The following is an 18,783-nucleotide window of genomic DNA, read 5'->3' on the forward strand; positions in this document are numbered from 1 at the left end:
TATTTTAACACCTGTGATTCTAGGTATCAATATCTTGACTAGCAGAGTTTACCCTATTGGAAGTTGTTTTTGAAATGTGGGCTTCTCTGAAAGCATCAAAGTGTCTTTGCAACTGTTACCATCTTGAGTACCTACTTAGTTCAAAGCAGGTCCTAATATACTGAGTGAAGAGACAATGTTATGTTTCTTCTAGATTATAGAAATGGTCCTTAGGTATTCTTACAGCTAATCTTCTGCCTTCCAATTCCCCCTACGCCTCTCACCCACCACCACTTCCCCACCCTATGGTTGGAGTGATCTTTCTTAAGCTCTAAAATATATACAGTACCATTTAAGGTTATTGACTATCAGGCCCTCATTTTCCTGTTGGAACTGACTGCCTGAAGCCCCTCTGCGTGTATAATACCTTAAGGAAAATGAACTTTACTATATGTTTGCACTTACCTTCAGCTAGAGTTCATCTCTTTCCTCAGAACTCCTATAATCTCTTTATTTATATTTCTATTATTGATTTTACCACAGTCGCCTTGTATCTTTTGTATGCCTTTCTCCTTGACTAAATAATAGTCTCGATAAGGGCCAGAAGCATCTCTTCTCTCCTTCTGATCCCCATGGAATTTTGTAAAACGTAGTCATTCGGTAAACATTTTACGACAGAGCTGAACGTTATGCCAAACAGAATCAGATACATCGCCCCGACTAGCTAGATTGGTAAAAACAGAAGAACTCTAGCTGCAAAATCAAGGTAGATACTTATAAGCAGAGAAATCTAGGAGGGTGAGGTTGGAGGGAGTAGCCAGCATTGAAATAAATGCCAGAGCCTGGAGCAATTTTTTCTTTTTGGGCACAAGGTGGCAGAATATGCACATTTCAATCATTGCATAAAAGGCAGCTTTGTGAAGCTGGAATTTTCTGCCCTGTTTTGGAAATCTATGTTTGTTTTTTTTAAAAAAGTGAAGCAGTGCAGCTTGCTGGCTGAAATGTGTGTTTGGACACAGCACAGACCCACGGCCTGACTGTGGGTTGGGCTTCCAGATATCTGGTCCTTCAGTTTTGGACTCAACCCTGTATGTCTGAATCCCTTGGCAAGGCATTGAAGATGTTGAAACATTTCCAGTTTCCCTTAAATGGATGAAAATCTGAACATTGTCAGTGTTTTAAGTGAATGTGCACAATACTGAAGCTTGGTGAGAAAAAAGAACATCTGGCCAGAGAATTGAAATGTACAATTTCTCCACTAGATAGCAGACTAAGACTGACAGCCTTTGGAAGTCCTGCCTGCAAACCCAAAGAAAACATTCGTTTTCTCTATCACTTCATTTTTTTTTTTTCTTTACAATGCCAAGTGTTTTTCATGTGATCAGACCATTTACATGTAAAAGTCTGTTATAATCTAGAATGTAAATAGCAGGTTGATTTCAATTCATTTTTCTGCAATTTAAATTCTGATATAGCTTTCTTCATTTCATTAATTGCCTCAAGTTGTGTGTGTGTGTGTACGTGTGCACCAAAATTGTATTTATCTTTAAAAAAGCGAAGTACTAGGAAGAGTTTATTCTGGAATTCTAATGGTGACTAATTTATTAGGTGATATGTTAACTCTTTTCATTGACACTTATTACTGTTATACCTAAAAGATGGACACTAAGTGAGGGAAAGAAGATATTCCTTGTTTTCAGGTTCTATTTTCAGGTTCTCTCTTGCTGTGTGTGTGTGTGTGTGTGTGTGTGTGCGCACGCGCATGCCCACATGTGTATATGGATATATACACACACTCTCCGTGTATATGTGTCTATATATATACTTCCATCCATATATGTAGTGCGTATTCTGTATTATGTATATCTATCTATATGATGTATGGTAGTACAGTGAGTGTTTAAGAGCAAAGAGCCTGGCTGCCTGGATCAAATCCTAGCTTGTCCGGACACTTACTAACAGTTCTGTGGCCCAGTTTCCTCAGCTGTAAAATGGGGATAGTAATGGTACCCATATAACTGGGCGGTGTGCAGATTAAAGGTTGTAACAGAGCACGGCACATGTTAGCCATTATTATTTGGGTGTATGTGGAGAATCTGATTTTTTCCATAGCTTATATTGCAACTTTTATTTAGCAAAAAAAAGTACCTTCTATCAACCTAATGTACAGTTTAGATTTTTTGAAGGCACCATGATGTTGTATTGATACTGATGTTTTTCATTTGTGTTATATACATTATTCAACTCAATAGTCTAGGTGCCGTCCAGAATGTACCAGTCATTATTTCTACTGTCTGGAAACTTCTATCTTAGAGAGACAAGAGAAGTAATAGACAACCTGCTCTGCCTTCTACCTCTTTCTTCTTCTCTTGGCCCTTCTCATTTAGAAGAATGTAAGAAATAGAGAGGTATGTGAATTAGTAATTCAACTCAGCTATAAAAAAAAAAAAGAACAGTTAACACATAGAGAATTATTTTACTCACAGAACAAGCATTCTGGGGGCAGGAGACTGATGGAGCTGGTTTAGTGGTATCTCTGTGATTATTTTGTCTTTTTGTGTTAGAAAACCTACAATTCTCCTGTGTGTCTCTTTTACTCTCACACTTCTACCACACTCACAACACCTCTGACACAAGATATGTGGGTTTTCCCCTCACACTAAGCACTTTTGTGACACCAGCTGTGTGTCCTACAATTTATCTTAATTTTGACACTATCTACCCAGAGATAGCATCAGATCCCACGGGTTAAGGCCTCAGTTCCATAAGACTGCCCCCTTCCCCAATTCAGATGCCAATTGTATGTCCAGGTTGTCACCTATGATTCTGACCTATTGGCTATAAATCAGAGTTTCCCACAAACCTCTCCTTGGGTTCGGTTAATCTGCTAGAGGAGCTCACAGCATTCAAGAAAACAGTTTACTCTCTGTTTGCCAGCTTATTGTAAAAAGATATGATAAAGGATACCGATGAACATCCAGATGGAAGACATGTGAAGGGTAAGGTATGTGGGAAGAGGCTCAGAGCTTCCATGCCCTCTCTGAGTAGGCTATCTCCTGACACCTCCACGTGTTCGCCAACCTGAGAGCTCTCTGAACACCAGACGTCTGAGATATTTGTGGAGGCTTCATCACATAGGCATAATTAACCATTTCCAGTCCCTCCTCCCTCTCTGGAGAATGGGGGCATAGGACTGAAAATTTCAAGCTTTTAATCTGGCCTATCTCATGACCAGCCCCCATCTAGGAGCCCACCAAGAGTCACCTCATTAGAACAAAAGACCCAGGAAATTCCAAGGCATTTAGGAGCTCTGTGTCAGGAACCAGGGTCAAAGACCAAATATTAGAACAAAAGATGTTCCTAGTGCTCTTATCACTTAGGAAATTATAAGGGTTTTCAGAGTTCTATGCCAGGAACCAGGGGCAGAGACCAAAATGTATATTTTCTGTTACCTGTCACCTTTTCTTCATGGTTACAAAATGACTGCTGCACCCTCGAGCATCATGTTAATGTCGAGCAAAGAAGACTAGGGTAAGAAAGGAGGAAGCATGGTACTAGCTGTAAAAGCTTTTCTTACCAGGAAGAGCAAAAGCCTTCCAGAATTTCACTCCCCTCCCTTACCAGGCAGCTTGGGTCTAATTTCCAGAACAGTGTCCTAAGGCCATTAGCTGGAAAAGCATCTATATGAAAGATTGGGAAAAAGAAAGAAACTGGAAGTGATTTGGGATCAGCCAATGAATACCACCTGCCAAAGTAAGTTTGGTTTTGTCTTTGCACTTGTGCTTCTCCTTCTCAAATTATCCTCGTTCCTCCCTTCATCCCCTTCCCTTCTTTGTCTAGAAGGAGGCAGAACTAATAAAAGTAATCACATGGAAATTTGTTCCAGGAATAAAACTTGCCTTATAGGAAGTTATAATGTGCAACACAGGAAGGGAGTGTAGAAAGATAGGAAGCAGGCTATCTCCATTAGAAAACAGGGAGGTCAGAAGAAGAAGGAAATGTCGGCTGAAGCGCAGTGGGATGAGGGAATGCGGTTAAGCTCTCTTCAACAGATAAACTTCATAACACCGCCTTTGCCAGAGGCAGAACTAATCTTGTTGCCTCTGAAATAAAGCACCACGGACAACAGACTTTCTAATGGATGATTTAATTACAGATTATCATATGAGCGATATTGTTGCTTTTCATATCTATAAAGCAAACAACAAACGAAGGCTTTTGTGACCCTCACAAACTAGTTTTAAATGACATCTATTCAAATGTTACCTATTCCACATAACCTTAATTAATTTTTCTTCTTGAAAAAAAGCGTCATGACTTTGAATAGAACCTCATACTGTGACCATCACGAGAGCAACAAATCTCCCCAGGAGGCCAGTTTTCTTGGCTTACTCAATTCTCTGCTCCGCCCTTTCTCATCTGGTCTGCTCTCAGGTGGCTCTCCTTTTCTGTTAGGTTACAGATGACTAGATATCTGAAGCTTTATCCCGCTGGGAATTTCTAGTGGGCTAATCTCCATCACTCTCACTGGAACTGCCACTGTCAGATGATTCACTGCTGTCATGCTTCCTAGAGGGGCTAAACCTTCTCCTGGAGTGGGGTTTTCTGTAACCCCAGGAGCCTTTCCTCTGTGGCACACCCTTATTCCGTGTAGAATTGTGTCTGTGGGGTACATAATGATTTTTTCTGCTCGGTGTTATTATAGTCTCCTCATTATTGAGGCCATTATGGGAACCTATTTCATTTTTAATTTCATTATCAAGATCATGAGAAGGAGAGAGCCAGCCCCGACTTTTGCCCTTACTGGGAAATCTTTGTTTTTCAGTTGAGATTACTTGATTCCGGTTAGAAGGCTCCGTATCTTTTCGGCTGCTACCTTTGCCATTTTTTGGAATTTCATTATAATTAGCACTTTCAGCAACATCACTACTGCCTTCTTTCTTTTTCTGTTTTGAGGGTGGATGAGGGTAATGAAATTCTACTTTCCCTTGGTGAGCATTTTGGCTGTTGGCATCTACTCTGTTTCCTTCTTTTCCAGGGAGTTGCTTAAAGTTGGTGCTACCTATGATACCGTTGCTGCCCTCCACTAGACTTACATCAGCAGTGCTTGTCCCTTTTCTATTTTCATCCCTGGTTCCGATGGTACTTCTGCCACCTTCTTCTTTTTCTGGGATCTCATTATAACCTGGCCCTCTTGCATCAGGACCGATAGTACCAGTTTCACTTGGGCCGGAAAACTCTGTTTGAATATCTGCACCTTTTAGGTCAGGACCAATAGGTTCTCCTTTACCAGAAATGTCCTTAAAAGGTTGACCATCTCCACTGAAAGGAGAGATATCATTGTCGCCCCTTTCTTGAAGATCTGGGTAACCACTGCCTTCAAAATCACTGGGGATTTTTTTGACTTTGGGGAGCTGTTTTGGATAGCCAATGTTGTGTTGCGTATGGTAGGTGCTTTTGCTTTTAACTGGACTATTCTGGGCTTGGGGATCTCTTTGATAATTCTTCCTATCTTTTGAGGGGACTTTAACATAGTTCACACTTGCTGGAATTTTGCTTAGAAGGTTCCTGGGTTTCTTCTCTTTGTTTTCTTCTGCCAAGAGTTCAGTCAGAGTCCTTGGCTCCATTATATGTTGCATATTATTTCTGATGAGAGCTGTACCATATTCTTCTTGGTCACGTAGTTTGTTGATAGCATTGTCTCCATCCTCAGCCCCATTTTTCCCGGTGGATTCAGGATAAATGGACATCTTTAGGTCACTGTGGGCATTTCCTTTGTTATTAATACTATCATCTTCATTTGTTGTCTGTCTGTTTTCAAAAAGAGTTTGGGTTTTGCTACTTTGGTTATTTTCATTGGCTCCAAGAATGGACAAGTTTTTTTCTCTTTCCTGGGCAATGTTTTCTTTAGGTGCTGGTTCTTGATTTCTTCTCTTACCAGGATTTTGAAGAGCAATATTGTCTTTGTTTTTTTCTTCCTGCTAAAGTGTAATTTTCAACATAAAGTATTATTTTATGTTACATTTTTAAAAATTAATAATTCCCAAGCAATTTAAAAACAATTACCCACCAGATGCTTAAGAGAAAGACTATTAACTCAATAGAAGTTTGTTGGTAGAGATAATTTTGGAATGGTCAAAGCAAGTTTCATGGATAAAGAATGAAAAAGGTTTGAAGGATGGGTAGGGTCCAGATATGTGATAGGAAAGTAGAGAGGATATTTTAAGAAAAAGTGGCATATTCAAATGTCTGGAAACAGGAAACATTTGAAAGATAATATGAATAAAACTTTGTGGTTTGAATAGAGAAATCCTAAAGAAGTGAATAAGAAATAAATTTGGAAATGTAGATTAGGGCCCAATTTTGAAGGAGGACCTGAATTTAAGGAGCATATGATTCAAGAGTGGTCCTTCCTAAACATAGAAACATAATTGCTAAAATAAAAGAAATTGAAATCATGGTTAAAATCTCAATGACAACATTATTTGTTGTTGAGACAAAGACAAATATTTGGACTAAAAGTGGAAAGTTCACTATTAAAATTTTTGTGAATACCACACCAAACAATAAGATGTTTAAATGCAAATTGATAATAGTAATATTTTTAGCAAAAAAAAAAAATGCTGTCCTCTTCTTGTGTAAGTCATTGCAAGTGAAATGGAGTTCGTATTTTAAAAAATAATTATTCTCTCTCTCTCTCCCTTTCTGTGTGTGTATGTGTGTGTGTGTTCTTGCCCTGGTCTTCAGAGGTATTCATCTGCCTAGAGGAAAATTTTCTTTTTCTTTTCATTTCTTCTTTTTGTCCCCTGTTTTCAGAAAATGGACAAATAGATTAATCTAGGTAATACTCAGCTTCTGACATTCAAACAAAGGATTTGCAGCAAGTGTTGCAAACCCAGCTATTGTCAGAAAAAGGATTCACTAATTTTCTTTTCTTCCCTGTTTGTCATGTAATAAACCAAATTTGATAGTTCAGATCAATAGTTCCCAAATTTAGCATTTATCAGAACCATTCGGAAGGCTTGATAAAATAAAAATTGTTGGAACCAATGGCCAGAGTTTCTGATCCAGTAGATCTGGGATGGGGCTCTAGTGTTTGCATTTAATAACATTTCCCAGCTGATGTTGATAGCTGCTGGTCTGTAGACTATATTTGAGAACTACAGTTCTAAGTCATAAAGTTTAAGTAATGGAGATCTAGATAAAGAAAGTCCTCAAGTGATAATGGGATGCAAAAGAGAAAGTGAAGAAGGAAAGTAAAGTGTTTATACATGTATCTCAATTTGTCCTTTTGGTGGGGGGGTAGTCTGTAAAGAGGCTGCTTCATAGGCTGTACTTTGCCAACCTGAGGTGCAGCCAAGTTGCAATAAGCTTGGCAGAACAATGTGGTCAAAAAGAAAAAGGGGTTGACAGCGACTTTGCCCATGCCACTCACAGTATTTGTGTGGCACAGGGTAGATATGAAAGTGTCTGAGAGTCTGGTCAGGAACTTTCCAGAAGGTATCACTGTGGAGGGTTGTGGGGTGGCTCTTAAAGGAGCCACATAGATGGAACATGTACACTATGGACAAATGTGAGTCATACTCAAACACAGAGGGGTCTAAATTGTCTTTGAGAGCCAAGAGAGACTGAAGCACCACTGGGCCCCAACCAAGACTGTACTGGGCTGATCTTAAGCTATGGTAACCAGAGACTTCATCTTAGGATACAAGCAGGGTGGATAGCATGCAAGTGGTCAAGCAACATTGCCCATGCATGTCTGAGGATTCCACATCTTCCCCTCCACTGTGGTGGAAGCCATGTTTATACATACGGTATATCATATGTAGTGGATGGTATAAGCCATACCCCATTGCCTCATGTGCCTGTATGCCATCTTGGAGAGAGAGGAGAGAGAGGATCTGAGTGTTTTTACCCAAAAGAGACTAAAGGACTTACTTAAAGAACTATTACAATGATTTGATAAACTTAAGTTTAAACAGGCTGATTTTAAATTAATTTCTGCACACTCTCTCTTCCCTCGCATTAACCCACAGGTAGGAGCGCTTGAGCAACAGAACAATTATACACAAAATAAATAACATACTTTCTCTCCACTTCCAAATTGTAGGGTGAGATAAAATTGACAACACCATGACATAAGCCTGGTCAGTAATATGAACTGGTGAGTAATATGAAATGAAAATAAGAGGTATTAATTGAGGGACGGGGACATGTAGGAAATTGGGCTGTGTGCCACATGTACTAAGCAATACCTGATGACTCATGGGATGATAGAGGCAATAGTCCTGCAGGGGCATAGAAGGGGGCGTGGAGTGGTGGGGCAGGGACCTCATATCTAATTGGGGTTCTCACACACATACAGAGTGCTGGAGAGCTGTAGACCTGAAACTCGAGGGTAAAGAATTTGGTTTTATTTTGCAAAGGATGAAGAGCTAGTGAAGGTTTATGAGCAAGGGATCAACAAAATAAAAATCAACAGTTTAGGAAGAATAGTGGTAAGAAAGAATAGCTAGGAGGATGTTGCAGTGTCTAAGACTGAGATGTAATCACTTGGGTTTGGATTACGCCAGAGAAAAACATTACAAAGAAAAAAAACCTTCTATTGGTGTCCAAATAGAAGATGATTAATAACTAAAATGGACTGGAATATTGATCTGCAAAAATGAAGACAAGAGAAAAAGAACGACTTTAATATTGGACAGATTGATGCTGTGAGGATGTAGCACCTGAGCTTGAAAAGCAATACCTAGTTAGAGACAGGGTTAGGTATCACAGCCTCACGGGGTCACCCAGGACAAGTCCTTCCCAGTTTCATGACCTATGGTCAGCTGTTCCCTCCTTGAACACTTTACGGGCTAATTGCTTGTTATGTTTTATGTGAGATCTTTTCATTTATAATCTAATTTTCATTATGTTCTATTTTTTTATTTTATTTTATTTTTAAACATTTTATTTATTTATTCATGAGAGACAGAGAGAAACAGAGGGAGAAGCAGGCTCCCAAGGAGCGGGAAGCCCGATGCGGGACTCGAACCCAGGACTCTGGGATCATGACCTGAGCCGAAGGCAGACGCTTAACCATCTGAGCCACCCAGGCGCCCATGTTCTATTTTTTTAAGTTTTTTTTTTTAACCTGCACCTAGTAACTGATGCAACAATTACTAAGGTTATTTCCTCTTTCATTTGCAACCTAATATTTGGAAAAGTTAAGATTTCCCCTAAACTCACTGGATGCTTTCTCTTCTCCAAGTTGACACTTGCAGTTCTCTTTTATTAGGTCACCATGTTTGGGGCTGTCGTCTGACTACGGATCTCCTTTACCCTGTGGGGTCCCAAATGGCCCCAGACTCTGATGTAGCCTGGGCAGTCCTGAGCACACAGCATCTGGTAGCTTCCTTGCCCTGGCCACAGCCCTGTTTTTACTAATACAGCTTAATTTTCTCCTGTCTTTTTTGGCCACCGCTTCAGTCTGTTGGCTCCTATTGAGCATGTGGACATTTTCTTGGATGTATTAATTAAATATGTGCAAATACATGAGCGCTCCCAGATGGAGGAAAAAAGTGTAGACAGCTGGAAGCTTGCACTCACAGGCAAGTGTGTAGGGAAGGTAAAGGAGATGGAAAGCCCACATTCAGGGAGCCAGGATAATGGGGAATCACATTTAGCCAAACAGCAGGCAGGAGGTGCCAAATGGTCTTTCTTGTTACCTCAGCCAAGTGCTCGTTGAAAGTAGGTGTACTATGGAAAGAGCGTGGGTATTAGAGTCAGTTGCCCAACCCTGCCGTTGATGAGCTGTGTGATCTTAGAAACCTTATTTTACTTTTCTGTGGCTCAGCTTTCCTAGTCGTAAAATAAGTAAAATGATAGCTACCTTTCAGGATTGTTGGGAGAATTAAATGATTTTATTAAATGTTATAATGTGTGTAAAGTATCTAGAGCAGTGTCTGTGTATCTAGAACAATGTCTATATAAATAATGGTAACTATCATTTCATACAGAACTTTATCAAATGGCTGTTTGCTTTCCTACCTATTGTGAGTGATAGGAGTGATAGTCATTTGATTATTGGATGCACAGCTATTTTCTCAGGCTTTGTCCCTCCCTAGACGTTGTGGTGGCAGATAGGGATGGACTAATTCTGGACCCTTCTATCTATGTACTACCTGAGTGTCACCCTCTGGGAGGATTCCGTGAGCTTGTGGCCCCTCTGACTATGCTATCCGAAATGTATTTTGCTTGGACTTCCTTTTTCTCTCTTTTTTTTGTCTGCAAATAAGTATGCCATTTTACTTGGAGGACTGCTTGCTTTCATACATGTATCTTACTATCGGAAGCAATGGAGAAATTGTGAATCAGCTCATACTGGAACCTCAAGATTAAGAATAACTTATGGAAATGCCTTCTACTCTTAGGAAACTGGCTAATATACAGCATGTAAAAGTTAGAACTGTAGCATCTTTAAGATATAACTTGAAATTATTTATTTGTGGGAGTTATGATATTCTCTGATCTTTCATATTGGCAGGAATATTCCGAAAATAGGTAAGATTTTCCTGTGGGAAAAACTATAACAGAAACAAACTTTACAGTGAATTATTTCTGAATAAAAAGCATTTTAAACATTTGACTTATTTTAAATCATTGAGTCCTGGAAAGTTTTACACAGACATTTATATTTTCCTTTGAAATAAAATTCATTTGCTCATTGTGAATATAGCCTTTTGAGTTAAACAGATGCGTTAGCAAATCAGTAGATCGGGATAATCCCTTTTAATTTTGTTTCTCTCCCTACTCTGCAGTGGGAGATTTTGCTTTCTTTCTGGTGCTTCGACTGCTTTAAAAACAGTAGCTTGTATACTAATGAATTGTGTGCATTTCATTAAAGACTGAATAGAGTTCTTTTATAGATGAAAACATGAAACAACTTTTAAACTGTGGAATGTGATGGTCAGTCATTTTTGTATTTGTTATTTTAAATGATTTCTGGTTGCATCACTAATTGCATGGTGGTCCTTGTATCAGTTCGCTGGTCTGATTTCCTATGCTCTGCCTTTCTATCTCCATGCCCTAGTTCATATTATTCTTTTCGTGGGGAATGGCCTCTCTCATCCACTTGTTTGTTCAAATTTCTCTCATCCACTTGTTTGCTCAAATTGTATTCCTCCTCCAAGGCCCCGCTCAGTTATTTCCATTATGTAGCTTTCCCTAAACACCAGACTAGAAACTATTTTTTTCTACTCTAAACCCCTAAAATCATAGTTTTGGGGTACTACTCCCACAGCACTTTGCACATTTCTGTCTTGAGTTTTATAATGACTTTTATAAGTCATTTTTTTTTTCTAACTCTAAGTTCCTGGAGAGAAAGAATTAAGTTTTCTCAATCATTTTATCTCACATAGTATCTTGCACAATAGGAAGAGCTCGACATATATTTATTACAACAAATAAGTTTTAACTTACTCAATGTAACAAATTAGTTTAACAGGCAGTTAGTTAGTCTTAGAGATGCCATCTAAAGAATAATGAGCAGAACAAAATAACATTCTGAAGAGAACTACCACTTTCATGGGAAATGAAGCCAGATTTGGAAAAAAGTAAATAGTTCTTTTGCTGATGGCATTTTAAGCTGTTTCCAGCTCTTTGGCCAATGAATCTGCAAAAAGGGGCTGAATGAAAAGAATTATTGTCCTATTTCAGGGACAAGGCCCTTATTCTTTCTCTTCCAAGCATTCTGGCCCAGATGGAGTCATCAGTGGAATGAATTTAAGGGACACTAAAACATGTCACTCTTTAGGCTAAAATGATTTCTTCTATTAGTCTTCTAATCCTTACCATTATGATAGAAAATGTTCAGAAACCCTCCTTATAAAAGATCAAACGTTACTCAGAAGCAGTAAGAAAAAGGCCCGGGCATCGGGGGTCTACCAGTATCACACCTGCTGGGGCAGGTCCTGAAGCAGGGCAGGATTTCAGCCAGGCTGTGGGGTGGCCCATCTGTGTCAGAGTTCTATAGCAGAGATGTTTAAGGAGCCAGGGACTATGGGAAAAGGACAGAGGCACCCACCACAGACAGAAACCCAGAGTAATCAAAAGTAAAGTTGTCTCCTCTACAGTTTCCCCTAGGGTTAGTCCAGAGTTTGGCTCATGATAAGGATCTTCACTCAGAAATTCAGCTTACCTTTATGTCAGTTTGATTTTTCCTCCCAGATGATGTGTAAACATACTTAAAAATATAATACCCATGTTTCTCATGGTGGCCTTTGTACGTTATCTACAAAAACATAACATTGTATTAAGATGTGTTTATATCTTATTATGTTGTCTGGCTCTCTTTTTTATTGTATGAGATATTCTTTAACTTAAGGGAAGTCAAATTTTGCCTCTGACAAATGGTGGTGCTTCTTAATAACCACAGGAGAGTGCCTGTCAGCCAGCTCCTAAAGATAAACCTTGTCCCTTTCTTTTCTACATGTCTGTGAATCTGTTTTCTCCAAGGATGGCTATCAACGGCTCTCTCTCCCAGGGTGTATTAATTTTATTACCAGTTTCAATGGAAATGGAGCATGTGGAAATATTTTCAGGTGGGAGGGGCTGTAAGGATTAGGAGAAATGCAGATTTTACAATATTCATGTCTGATGTCAAATTGGAAAGACTCACAGCGTGAACATTCAGACTCTAACATTTGCCCTTTTTGCCTTTGTAATTTTCAGCTGAGGTAAAGAACAGAAGATTGTTAGGTTCTAGAACAGAATTTTCTGAGACTGCCAGGAGAAACCATGGTAGGCTGCAATTTGGTGACATGAAAAGCTGAGGATACTTGTTTAACTTTCTGCATGCATATGGAAAACTAACTCCATGTAAACAGAATTCCACATTAAGATTGGTTAACTCCCTTCCCTTTGTTTACTCCCCTATTTGTTGTTTTGTTCTCATGTACATGTGTGGGAAAATAGTTCGCTAATAATACGCCAGGGTTTTTACTCACTTCTCCCTCTGAAGAAAGAAATCACAGTGAAGAGATACAAATCTCCATTCAGAATGTTTCTTTTTTCTATCAAATATTGTCTGAATTAAGTGCCAAAATTATGTTGTGTAATTTTGCAATTCCATTCTAAGCGCACAGGAATATTTTAACAGTTAAAAATTTCCTCTCATGAGTTTTTTTTTTCCTTTGCAGAGTTGAAATAGATTTATTTGAGAAGAATAATTCTGTTTACCCTCTGTTCTTCCACACAGTCTTCCTTAGTTTTCTCAGCCTGTGGCTGAAATGTCTGGAAGGAAACAAGAAATAAAACGTCACCAAACATTCATTCTTCCGTCCATTTCGGCCAGCAATAAATGTCCCATTTATTTTTTCTCTTACTGGGTTGTATTATGCAATGTGAAAAATCATTCCAACCAAAGAAGATGGATACATTACATTAATACCTGTTTTAGTCTTACAGAAGAGGGTGCCAGCATTCCTCCACCAGAGGGAGACAACGCCATCCCCATTAGAACCATGCTCAAGCACAGGAGAATTGTCAAGTAGGGGAGGGGTGTCACTCCCCCTGTGGAAGCGTGGATGTTGCTGTTATCAACGGAAAAATAAGTTTTCGCTGGCACACTGGGAGTTGTTTAGTATCAGTGAACCAAAATCAGAGTCCAGTGATGTGGAGTATACGTGTGCATAGATTGCATAAGCTTAGTGATTGCTATGCGAGCAAAGAGATGCTGCTGCTGGTGGTCCAGCAAAAGTAAAACCATAGCCATGTACATAAGGGGTAGGACCACATCCAAGGATGGGACTTCGTTGTTGCCAGTCACCTGAGCAGAGATTTCTGTCTGGGAAAGGAAAATGGAGTGGCCTACGGATCAGGACAAATACTTCCTTGTGATCTGACATAGACATGTCCAAAGATCTTGAGAGCACCTGGGGTGAGAGGTAGCCATTGAGGTGGAGAAAGGCCAGAAACTAGGAAGGAATAGATCCAGGCAGTGTATTCCAGGCTTTTGGTGTCACAGGAGAGCATGCAGAAGAAAACCTGAGAATTTTGGAGCGAGCTTGCTGTGGAAGAGCAGACATAACAATTCTTTTATTCCCAGTATTTTCATTTTCTTATTAATTTTTGAAACTCCTAGGGTATCTCAGATTCGGGAAAAGGAACCAATGCGTGGGACTGGTTTGTGTTTAAATGCATGTGCTAAAGTGGAAACAGGCATCATGGTGGTATTTCAGTCATAGAAGAGACAGAAGCCCTCAAGGGAAAGGTGAAATAAAAAGGTCTTATCCACCCAGACAGCAGTCTTCCTGAATAAACCTTAACGTTCTGTATTTTTCTACAATAAAATACAGGCAATTATACTTGCAGATATTGTACTTCTGTTCTCTCAGGAATGACCTCTACAAACTACATTTCCCAAGCAACTTTGCCATCTGGCTTCAGTCCGGGTTTGGCCTACGGGAGGCCTAGCCTGAGGTCGGAAGGTAGAAGGAGAGAGCGGCCAAGGTATGTCTTTTCCTGCTTTCTCTGTTTGGGGCTGCATCTCTGGGATTGGACACATCTCTTTTGTGGTCCTGCCTCTGCTAGGGCCCCTCCTCCCACTCAGGGCACTGAGAACACCACCTCCTTCCTTGTTTCTTCAGCCCAAGGGGTGGTAGTAATTTTAATCTTTGGGTTGTCTCACTACCCATGATTTGCTTTCTGTTTGTCCTATACTTTATAACAATTCTCCAGATAAAATCCCTCTACTGAACTCCCTGTCATGAGAGTTTTATTTTATTTTTATTTTATTTTCCTGACTGGACCCTGACTGATAAATTTGTCTTAGAAATAAACTCAAAACTTTAGTAAACGTGCCCTATTGGCTTGGCTCCAAGGCCTAACATTCCATTAAATCCTAGAAACAAAATAGTTTGTTAATAACACCTTATATTTACATAGCACTTTACAGTTTGTAAACTGCCTTTGTATACCTAATCTCATCTGATTCCCCTGTGAGATAGGCAGTAGAAGAAATAAAATTACCTACACTTAAACAGCCGGTAGAAGTTGTAGAAGTAAAGGAGATATTTTAACCAAATCCTTTGTCTCAAAGTCCCAGGTTTAAAATAATAAAATTCTAAATGGCCTGCTCTCTGCCAAAAAACCATATTTAATAATAAGAGGATATGTTTCTGAAGTTTACATTAAGTACCTTCAAAGCATATTTTATAATTCCATCCATTATTGACTTTTTTTTGACACTGGTTTTTTTTATTCTCTTATGCATGTAAATTTAGATCACTGCCTCATTTCTCAAAACCCTCAAAACAGTGAAAATAATTCTGCATATGGGGCTGTAGGAAAGAGAAAACATAAAAATGAGATGGGTAGATACTAAGCAAGAGAAAAAAAAACGGTGGTTTGGGGTATTCAGCATCTTCTCATAGAAAACACACACCTATGAATTAAAAGCATACTTGGCAGTATAGAGCACCTCAAAAAAGTTTGCAATAATAAGTCATGAACTTACAACAAAGTAACTTATAATAAAGTCTTTGTAGTCTAACTGCATGTTGATGAATATTAATTGAATTGCATGGCCCCATATCCATCTTTTGTTTTCTTCCACTTCCAAATTTTGTTTTTGAAGGAAATCAGAATGTCACCTCCAAAATACGTTTCTTTGACATAAAAATTATCTTGAACTGAAGGCAATTTAGTCGTAAATGCAGAAAAAGTTCCCCCTTTTCTGCCTACAGGCAGGAAACAAAGTCTCCTGTTACTGGGGACCAGTTCTCATCAGTTCAGAGAAGACATGGGAGGAATCCACAAATTTTGTTAAACTAACCCTCATCTTCCTCATTAAGGAATTTAAGGACTATCTGGACCTAGTTGGATTACCTTCAGCCCAAATCCCTTTGTCTTATCAATTTTTCACAAATTTATTGTTTCTTTGTCTGAAAGGTATAAAAGCTTCCTGCTTTGGTCACCTTTTTGGGTCTTCATTCTCTTGTGACAGCTCCCATGAACATATAGAAATTTAATAACATTTGCGTGCTTTTCTCCTGTTGATCTGTCGAATCAGTTTAATTTTCTGACAGAGCCATGAACCCAAAGAAGGTTGAGGAAAACTTTTTTTCTCCTACAGTTTGAATTTTGATTATAACTCCAAAACAGATATAAGTGACTCAATATATTCTAATTTCTGATACCACAATCTATTAATAAATAATTTAGGTAATCACTCAAATGGAATCTATCTGGGAGAAAACATCACATTTAGCCACTCATAATTCCAAATTTTGTCTCTATGTCCTTGCTGAGCCTTTTTCATCTGAAATATGCATCCCTCCCTTCTGCCCCTGCACCCACGTTGCAGTTTTGCCACGTTTGAGTGTGGCCCTATAATGGAGAAGGCATTGTCTCCCTCTAAGGAGGAATGCCGGCACCTTTTCTTGACCGGTGGTCACTGGATTGATATTGACATAACATTTACTGGAAAATGGTCAGAAGATGCCGCTCCAGCTGTTCCTTGGAATGTGTTGCTCAAAATAAATTCATCCTCAGCTGGTGGGATTGGGCTGGGTCAGCAGAACCAATCAACCCCTGTCATGCCTAAGCACGTGCCTCTGTGGTTGTGATTGAGCTGAGTTGTGTGATTTGGGCCTGGCAGATGTCTATTTTAAGCAGTATGGCCCACCACAGGACTGTCAAAGGATATGCGCTAAGAGGGGCCATGCTTTCTCCAACTTCTGCTGTCCTCACTGGATGGCATGGTTCATGCTCATCACTGGATTACCCAACTGGTCACTCACTGGCTCAGGACCTATATTTAAGTACTTCTGGCAACAGAATGACTACTTGTTTCCATGCTCTCCAACTGAAATTGTTGTTCTGAAAAGCTAGGATGCTTTTCAGACATTATCTAATTAGCACTGTGTCTGCACTGCAGAAAATATCGGTAACACTCAGCATTTTCACAAGATAATTTAGTCACATCTTGAGTACTCATCCAGGTGAATCAGAGGGAAGAAAAGACACAAAAAGAAATTGCAGCTCAATTTATGTTAGGCTTAGGGGTCCTTCTTCCCATCTTTAGCCTTGCTGATGAAGAGAAAATCATTAGCAGGATTTCAGTGTTGGGGGGGGCTGTTTACAAGAATTACAGAAAAGGTCTGGTTTCTTTCCATTGCCACTGTATTTACAAAATCTATTTGGTCAGCCTTAAAACAGTCAAGTCAAATTTTTTTCAGTTTTTAGTAAAATATCGAGAAGTTCTTTAGATGTGTTATAATTTGGGTCTCTGAGCATTTACTCATTAACATTAGCTGATTTGAAACACTGTGGCTGGCTATTAGTTTTCTCAAAAATACTCTTTTTGGCATTTCCTAAAAGGCCACATGTTGACATCTTATAATTCAGCACACGTTTCTTGAGGTACTCCTTGGTGATAGACATTTGTGTCAAGTGCTGGATGCTTTCTTTTTGTTTGGTACTTTATTGCAGCTGAGGAAGGTAAGGGTTACTAATTAAAAAAAAAAAAAACAAAAAACATTTGCTTAGAAAAATAAAGAGACAGAAGATAATATGATGCATAACTGAATTTTAAATGCTTACTGGTGCTGCCCAGGTCACGCTGAAAAGAAGCAGTCCCAAACAGACAATTTGCATCTTTGAGACTCTCTGCAAAAAGGTAATAATATTTTACCCTAAAGCATTGCCAATTACAAACTGTAGTCCTAAGAATAAATAAAACACAAAAGTATATATAAACATCCTTCTCCCAGTAGTCCATTTTCTTGTTTTAAAAAAAATCATTTATATCCAAGTATAGATACTTTAACCCAAGAGCCTTCATATGTCTAATTATTCTAATGTAAAAGTGAAAATTGTCCAATATTATTAAAACAATGAAATCAGTTGATAGAAATGACTTTTATAGATACATTTACTTGCTCTATTGTCAGCTGAAACTTTTCCCTTTTGTTTTTAGAGATCATTTAATTTGATTATTTGTATAATTCATAATAATATGACGTTAGTTGTAACAACTTTACATGGGTGCCAGCAAAGCAGGCTTTACTGTGAGGAATAAAGTTTTGTCTGCTACCAGGATGGCCCCCTAATATACAACCTTAAATTCATCAGCAATTTATCTGAGCTAGTAGCCATCTGTGGGCTGAAGAGTGAAACAATTTATGTAATCCTTGTATTAATAGCTAAAATTTATTGAATACTAAAATGAGCCAACCACTGTTCTGAAAATTTTACATATATTCAATTATTGAGCCTCACAACACCCTATGAGTTAGATGGTATTACCACTCCTGTTTTAGAATAGGAATTAGACAGAAAGTCAAATAACTTGCCCTAGAATTCCCAGGTATTGAGAGAGGCAGAACTGGGATTCGTATCTAAACAATGTAACTAAAGAGCCAGTAGTCTTAATGAAGACTCTATACTATTTTGAATAAGTTTTTATTCTTTCATCTTATTACAAAAAAATCTACATGTAGTTGATTTAAAGGCAAATAATATTTTATATTGAGCTCAACAAAATTAAGTTTAAACATTAACATTTAGTTATGGATAAAGGCACATGTTTATACTCTGGTGAATATACTAAGAATATCTAGTGAGCTCATTTAAGTCAAGTAGCCATTATTGAAAAAAAAATGTCAATATAACTGTGAATTACTAAGCTGTTGGTTTTGATGAATATTAAGTATTTTTCTGACTACCACACAGACACATAGAGACCAATATGAGAATAAAATATTTATACCACTCTTTGAGATTATTTGGGGAAAACACTTCTGATGGGAATAATAATCT

General features: G+C 38.6%; 1 protein-coding gene across 2 annotated transcripts; it reads right to left on the reverse strand.

Annotated features, from left to right (window-relative positions):
* Positions 1–4,487: 4,487 nt before the first annotated feature.
* On the reverse strand, positions 4,488–17,619 carry MEPE (matrix extracellular phosphoglycoprotein). Of its 2 annotated transcripts, XM_021689870.1 has the most exons (4): positions 17,566–17,619; positions 13,201–13,254; positions 12,161–12,253; positions 4,488–5,960 (listed from the first exon to the last, which is right to left on the reverse strand). In XM_021689870.1, exons 1-4 carry the CDS (start codon positions 17,617–17,619, stop codon positions 4,488–4,490), a joined length of 1,674 nt encoding a protein of 557 aa, XP_021545545.1. The 2 variants fall into 2 exon arrangements, with proteins under 2 accessions (XP_021545545.1, XP_021545550.1); XM_021689875.1 differs by lacking the exons at positions 12,161–12,253; positions 17,566–17,619 and having other exon boundaries at positions 13,201–13,272.
* Positions 17,620–18,783: the final 1,164 nt, after the last annotated feature.

This window comes from Neomonachus schauinslandi, chromosome 2, assembly GCF_002201575.2.
Source record: "Neomonachus schauinslandi chromosome 2, ASM220157v2, whole genome shotgun sequence".
Lineage (NCBI taxonomy): Eukaryota > Metazoa > Chordata > Mammalia > Carnivora > Phocidae > Neomonachus > Neomonachus schauinslandi.